This window comes from Nannospalax galili, unplaced genomic scaffold, assembly GCF_000622305.1.
Source record: "Nannospalax galili isolate Female #2095 unplaced genomic scaffold, S.galili_v1.0 scaffold359, whole genome shotgun sequence".
Classification (NCBI taxonomy): domain Eukaryota; kingdom Metazoa; phylum Chordata; class Mammalia; order Rodentia; family Spalacidae; genus Nannospalax; species Nannospalax galili.
The window spans coordinates 4,984,163-4,991,994 of record NW_008347042.1 but is presented as its reverse complement, the minus strand read 5'-3'; the positions used below and the strand labels follow the sequence as shown (position 1 = coordinate 4,991,994).

Here is a 7,832-nt window from a genome sequence, read left to right as displayed (position 1 = left end):
AAGAACCATATTTGGGACAACTCTTAAATACTATATAATCAAGACCCAGGAGAACTGACATGTTTCCGGTTTCCTGGATAAACAAACAAAACAAAACAAAACCCAACAACAACAAAACCCAAACCCCACTCCCAAATCAAAAAGGAAAGAAGGCTAGAAGGAATGGTAGGGTGTGGCATTTTAATACTTTATGAAATAGAAACTGTGTAAAGCATATAATCTCAAAGGAAAAAAAATCTCAAATATACAACTCTAAAAATGTTAATCAATGTTTAATGTTTTGAGGATAAAGTAACAAATGATTTTTTTTTTAAAACTCAACTAGCTTAATTTCCTCTAAATTTTTCTAAGAGTTAAAAATTTACCATTACACTTACTGATTTAGAACCATCAAATTTTACTTTTGAAAAATCTAATACCTTTCAAAAAGTTATAATTTTAATGTTAGCACAAAAATTACTTCCCTAACATTTTATTTTTAGAAAACTTTTCTGCAGTCAGAGAAACCTATTTTTGCATTACATTACTGCAAGGCACATACAGAACTCGCCTCCTTCAAAACACACAGAAGATATACTCCCTGAAATAGAAGTTTAAAACCCTTGGATAATTAGAAATACCACAAAGTTAACAATTTTTAGGTTAAAAACATTGCTCCTACAGGATCATGCACCTTTCTTAAAATCAATTCACCACATATGGATGGTTTTAAAACCACTTGCACTTGACATGAGAATACAGTGACGCTGAGAACAGACCAACACCAACCTGAAGTGACAGCCTGCTGCGCGGTGCTACCGCCTCTACAGACACTGACCATCTCCACTATTTTCAAAGACTTGAATTTAGTAATGTGCCAACTGGACCAGAAACAAAGAGTTTCTTTTTAAAAAAACCAATACATGTATCAGTTTCTAGACTCAATTCTTTCATAAAGAATGCTAAATGAATTATAATTTTCACTCAGTAAAACTGAAGATAGGCCATTTATGCTTCTACCAAATTTAATGCAGCTTAATTAGGGACCAGGTACACTTTTTTCTTCTGAACACTTCTGGTCAAGCATGTCTAACCATAAATGCAAATGGAATTTTAAGAGGTAGATATTCTTTCCATGATGCATTTTGTATTGTCAAGAAAATAAAAACAATCACTGAGTGTGTTTTCTTAAAGTATAAGGGTCTAATGAAAAGGAAAAATAGTAGATAGATATAGGATTTGTTACAGTTTGACATTTTAACAGTCATAACATTGAATGTTTTGTGACCAAGTGCATTTTCTATTCTCTCAGGATCAAAATACGAGTCTGCCAACTGTATTAAATCCTCCTCCACCCCCTCCACCAGTTGGTCCACAGCTTCCTGGTGGATCATTGTCGTCAAATCCATTGGGCCGAAATGAACAGGAGGCAGAAGCAGCTTGTAGGGCTCGTGCTCGAGCGTTCAACTCTTGTTCCTAAAATTAAAAACAATTTTTATATAATTAAAATGCTAAATACAATCTATCCTAAGTCCTACTGAAGTACCCAGTTACCTTGCAGGAAACAAGGCAGAGAGACTAAATTCCTCATAACTCTAGAGTGACAGATCCCAAAGTCATCTTCAATATCTCACTTTACAGCAGACTAACATGAAACTCATAAAATGCTCTAATACAAGAGGAATGGAACTTTTGTACAAAGAAAACACCGATCATCACAATGGGTTATCTGCTCTGTATTATCACTGATGCTATTGTGGAAGTGGATAATCATAGTATGTTATAAATCACAAAAGTATGAATTTCTTTTTCTCTCTTTCTTTCTTTCTTGGTTCTGCTTCCTTAGGTTACTTCTTAACAAACAGTAAGGTGGATCCCAAGAAGTATGGATATGTAAAACGAACCCTATCTCTTTAGTAGTACTTAGAACTTTCCCTAACAGGTTACTAGAAATTATACCAGAAAACCAGTCATATTTGTCTATGTGTAGGTACACATTAAGTGCTTAATAAATAAAATGCTCTGAATTTAGAACATTAGTAGCTATTGGGCCAGCAAGATGGCTCAATGGGTAAAGATATTCGCTGCCAAACCTGATGACCCGAGTTTAATCCCTGGAACTCGTACGGTGGAAGAGAGAACTGACTCATACAAACTGTCCTCTAACCTCCACATATGTGCAATGCATGCGTGCAAGTGCGCACACATACACATGCAAAAAAATTAAATGAAAACAAAATAAAAAAGAAAACAGAACATTACTCAGCTTCAAAACGAGCAAATGTGAATAAATAGTGCTAAATTCATGTGGCAGGGTGTAAAACCGGATTCTAAAGCAACAGTGAAAAGAATAGCTGCTTGTGATCCAGTATGTGCTCAGAGGCAGTGGGGTAACCTGTAAGTCAATGAGACCTGGGTTTCGTTCTCAGCAGCAGCAGTTATGGTTATAAACGCGTCTGTCAGTTCAGTCAGAAACTAGACCTCTGATAAATATATCTTAATATAGATAATCTGTTTATTTACAAAAGCAAAGATTGTACTGGGCCTTATAGTATACATTTTATGAGATAGACATTTTCTATTTCAACTTAGCTGTCTTCTTCATTCTACCTTCACCCCACCTTCAAAACTGTGGGGTTAGAATTAGTGTTCAAACGACACAAGGTAAGGAAGATAAGAATTAATACAGTCTACTTCTATTATCTTGATACTAAGGCATCCAACTGAGTGTTAGTATTTGGTACCCAGCCAGTTCTAAATTTATTTTATTTTGTAGATTCTTTTTTGTGGCATTCTAGAATACTGTGATACTCCTTTAAAATGTATCATGTATCATTATTTGGGTATTTTATAATGCAGTAAATTTGAAATCTTTTTTGAGAGTGTTTCCCTAAAAATCAGTAATAATGGCTCATTTCTTCTCTAGTATTTTAGGGGGTCTGTGACTGCCAAACACAAAACTTTTAAAAACTTCATTTAAGCTCATGTGAACCATTCAATTAATATTCCTATCATTTCACCTGTAATTTACTGCTGGTTCTTTTTTGTTTTGAGGGCTGGGTCTCCTTATGTGGTACATGCTAGGCTTTACCTGGTCATCCTCCTGCCTCTAGGTAGTGCCAGGCTTATAGCCATGCACTGGTACTCCAGCTTTCTGGTCCTTTTAAGTTGAAAGAAAGCTGGAAAATGTCAAAAAAAACCAAAAAACAAAAAAACTTGCAGCGGGGGCTGGAGAGATGGCTCAGTGGTTATTGAGCACTCTTGCAGAGGACCCGGGTTCAATTCCCAGCACCCACATAGAGGCTAAGAACTGTCCTTAACTCCAGTTCCAGGGAAATCCAAAGCCCTCTTCTGATCTCTGCAGTATTGCACGACACGGGTGCACTCACATACATGCAGGCAATACACTCATACACATAAAAAAAAAAAAAACTTGCAACAAGACCTTGACTAACATTAAATGAAGTAATTTCTCCAAAAAAAGAATAGTCACAGAAACTTTTTTTCCATAGCTCTTACTTAGCTAATTGTTCTATCATCCCCTTGGCTCTGTTGCTATATCCTCTAAGAACAAAGATCTTTCCTTCACATATTCATTTAGTATTTTTAAATCTTACTATCTGAATGTCAGTAAGTTTCCCTTAAAATATTTACAAAAAGACACGCCTTTAATCCCAGCACTCAGGAGGCAGAGGCAGGCAGATCTCTGTGAGTTCAAGGCCAGCCTGGTCTACATAGTGAGTTCCAGGACAGCTGGGGCTACAGGGAGACCCTGTGTCAAAAAAACCAAAAAAAAAAAAAAAAATTTACAAAAAGAACCTTTGGGAACCAACATCAAATTTAGCAGTTGTGGGGTCAGTGAGATGGCTCAGTGGGTAAAGTGTGTGCTCTGTAAGCTAGAAGACCTTACTTCAATTCCTGAAACCCATGTAAAGGTGAAAAGAGAATGGATTCTACAAAGTCCTCTGACCGCTACATGTGCACCCACACTCATGTCAACACATACAGAACAATAATAGTAAATTTTTAAAAATTAGTTGTTTTCCCTGGTATGTGGACTGAGGGGAAGGGGGAAGAAGATACTAACATTTTATTAAATGTTATGTTTCTGTATGGCATGATTTTATAACCCTCTCTAATTAAATTCATCTTTTGCAATTACTAACAACCAAGATGCGTCTCTCTAATTAAAACAAATAAGGTCTTCTATATTGCATCTAACTGACACTTTTCATAACACACTGACATTAGAACATACGATGGTTCATTTCATATAAATCTAGATGTAAGCTTCAGTATTTCTTGAAAATGAGTAAAGCTCAAAATTAGTACATTAAAGTAACTTCCTAAAATGAAACTTGTATTTGCAACTTACCTGTAAATACAGTTTATTGTCTTTTGTTATCGCGTCCATAAGTTCTTTCTGTAGAGGTGGGTCTCCACTGACCCAGAGTCCATTAGCTGGATTATTACTACTTGGCTCATTAGTGCTGTTTTGTTTTTTATACAAAAGCACATATGCTGTGTCTTTTGGAAATCTACTTGTAATTTTCTGGACTGACTGAAATGAAGTAAATGTCACTCTGCTGTCATTAAATAGAAACCATTCTTTTGACATTTCCTTATTTTCCAAATCCTGTTCAGTAACTGAAATGGGACTCTCTCCCTCTAGTAAATGGCACATCTGGTATGAAGACTCTGTACCTGTTATATTTCTGGCATAAGAATAGTAATGCCCACTTTCAGAGGATATACCAGAGTGAACAACAACAGAACTTAATAGGTAGGGCACCAATTTGGAACAGAAAGCTTCTTCAGTCCCAGAAGGCTTTAATTTTTTAGCTAGGTTCTCATTAATATCAGAGAAGTCAACATCTATAGACCAACTTTCTGCCAACGATGAGAAGGAAGTAGTTCTTTTAACTGGTAACTCCAACACCAGTGGCAGTGACACATTGTCTAAAATTTTTCTTCTCACATGATACTTCTGATCATATGAGAATCTCAGGAGCGTAAGAATAAGGTATTCAGGTTCCTCCGTGATTTGCATAGTTTTCTCAGCATTCTGCAGAGAGGCACATTTTTCACAATAATACTGGTTATCACCAGTAAGAATTTCTGGAGCCAAAAAATAATTTAGTAAGTCAGTTACTGAAGGTGTGGTTTCACCTCCTGGTTTCTGAGGTACATCTTTACTGAGGAGAATCTTCGCAGATTCACTAGGGACAGAAGTGTTTTCCATACAATGAAACTCATCAGGAAGACTGCCTATTATTTTTTCATTCACAATTGAGTCATAGACAAAGGCAGCTGTTGCTGGATTATAAACTACTGGTTCTTCTGGACCAGGGACACCAGTTTGCATTAGGCCATCATCTTGCACATTGGGTAATGATGCTGGATCTTGGAAAGACAAGTTTTCCATAGAAGGGGTAGGACAAAAGGCCAGTGAAAGATCCGTGAAAGCTTCCACTTTTTGTGAGGTACTCCTACAGTTCAAGCAACATATATGAGTCTGTAGTTTTCCTCCAAACATTTTTTCTATTAAAGTCTTCTCACCATCACTTGTGCAAGGGGTCTCTGCTGGTATAGCGACCTTATTGGCTACTTTTTGCAAAGTTTCACTGCACCCCAGACCCTCAGAAGGTTTGTGTGAGGACTGAGCTCTCAAGATCTTTTCTTCTTCATGGAGTCTGAAAGAGGATATATTATATAGGCAAGTTTAAATGTCATCTATATTTTGATATTGGTGGCTTATATAAGCAAGTTATTATTATTATTGTTTTGTCTTTTTGATACAGGGTTTCCCTGTATCCCCAGCAGGCCTAGAACTTACTATGTAGATCAGGCTGGCCTCGAACTCATAGAGATCCACCTGTGCTGGGATTAAAGGCATGCGCCACCATGCCTGGCTAAATAAGTTATTTTTATCAAGGATAATGCTTAATTAAAACATAAGTTTTCTCTTCTTTTAATCAAAAGTATGAACAGAGAATCTAGAAAAAAAACAGGAAACTAGTACTACTTTATTTCTCACTTTGCTTTCTTTGTACTGTTTTATAGGACATATTCCACTGCAGCTAATTATATACGTTGCTTAACTGTCTTCTATATAGCTGCCTGGTGTAAACTCAGCAGTCTAGCACAAAGAAACCAATGAACATACCCTAGCTGAAAAGGAGGAATGAAGAGGCTGAGCCCAAATGATTTCACTAGTAACTCATACAACAGAAAGGAATGTACACTGAAAAATATACAGATATATTACTTTTAATATTTATCAATAAGAAAACAGTAAAACATACTAAGCCCATATAATTATAAATTGGCTTTTAAACGTTTTCATTCCAGGGTCCCTTTGTAATCACTAAAAAAAACCCCTACGAAACCTGAGAGCTAAAGTTATTTGGGTACTATACTGGGGTGGTTTGAATGAGAAATGCCCCCAAAGCCCATGAACACTTGGTTTCCAGTTGGTGGCACTGTTTGCAAAAGGTCATGGAATGTTTAGGAGGTAGAGCTTTGCTAGATGAAGTCCATCTGTCACTGGAGGTGAGCTCTGAGGTTTTGATAGCTTGGCCCCACTTTCTGTTCTCCCTCTGTGCTTCATGTGTGGATGAAATGCAGATTGATCTCCCTGCTTCCTGACTGCCAGGCTGGTCTCAAAATCCTTGCAGCCATGCCTTCCCCACCATGGACTCTATCCCTCTGGAACTGTAAGTAAAAATAAACCTTTTCTCCTCTAAGTTGCTTTTGGTCAGGGTATGTTATCACAGCAACAGAAAAGTAACTAATACATACATATTACTGATATTTACTATATTAAAAGCCTGAGAATAAAAGTAATAAAATGATACATTTGCCAGGCGTGGTGGCGCACGCCTTTAATCCCAGCACTCAGGAGGCAGAGGCAGGCGGATCTTTGGGAGTTCAGAGCAGCCTGGTCTACATAGTGAGTTCAGGTCAGCTGGAACTACAGGGAGACCCTGTTTCAAAAAGACAAAAAAAAAAGCCCAAAAAAACAAAAACAAACCAACAAAAATAATGAGCCTGTTATCATTAATAAATATAGCATTTTTAAAATGAAAAATAATGAGAATGGTACTGTTTTACATTTTGTAAGTATTCTAAGCATCTGGCTTCAGAGAAGACAGCTGGATACTAATATCTGTATTGTATTCTATCTATTGATGCATTTTTTTAAAAGATGAAATATGTGAAGAAAAGCTGGTCTCTCATAGACTTGTAATTTGAAAAAAAAAAACAACCAAAACAAAAGACAAAAAACAAAAAAAAGCAAAACCCATAGATTTCTAAGTTTTTTGGGGAATGTTAGGAATCCTTCTATTAGACTTTGATACTTGCTCCAAAGTAAAAGAATTCAAAAAAAGAAACTAAAAGAAAACTTAAATATATAGTAAATGGAAGGATATTTTAAAGATCAACATATACACTGAAAACTAAAAATAGTATTAAGTAGAAATGAAGTGTTGAGAGAAGGCAGTTTAAATTGCAAGCTTGAATTACTTTTTACCTGTCTAGTAGAAACCTGAGGTATTCAGAACAGTCTTGCTGTGACCTGGGAGTAAACCATGGCGGCCTGGAAGCCTCAAAGAATATCCGAGGTGCATATGCTTCCCTCTTAAGAGCAGTAAAGAAAATACAAGAAAGTGATTCTTATAGCATGAACCAAGTAATGAAATCTTACTATATGATATTTAATAAAGGTTACTTAAAATATTTTATTATTTTATGTGTCTGAGTGTATTGCTTGCATGTATGTAAGTGCACCCATGTCACACAATGCCCACAGAAGTCAGATGGGGGTGTGAGATACCCTGGAACTGGGGTTA

General features: G+C 36.4%; 1 protein-coding gene across 1 annotated transcript in view; it reads right to left on the bottom strand.

The window, feature by feature from the left end:
• Positions 1 to 255: 255 nt before the first annotated feature.
• The window catches only part of Usp38 (ubiquitin specific peptidase 38), a 32,952-nt gene continuing 25,375 nt past the window's right edge, over positions 256 to 7,832 (bottom strand). Inside the window, exons 8-10 of the mRNA XM_008843443.3 lie at positions 7,514 to 7,620; positions 4,355 to 5,672; positions 256 to 1,455 (exon numbers count right to left, since the gene is read on the bottom strand). Of these exons, the coding sequence (XP_008841665.1) occupies positions 1,294 to 1,455; positions 4,355 to 5,672; positions 7,514 to 7,620 (1,587 nt within the window). The 3' untranslated portion in view covers positions 256 to 1,293. The remainder of the gene's footprint in view (positions 1,456 to 4,354; positions 5,673 to 7,513; positions 7,621 to 7,832) is intronic.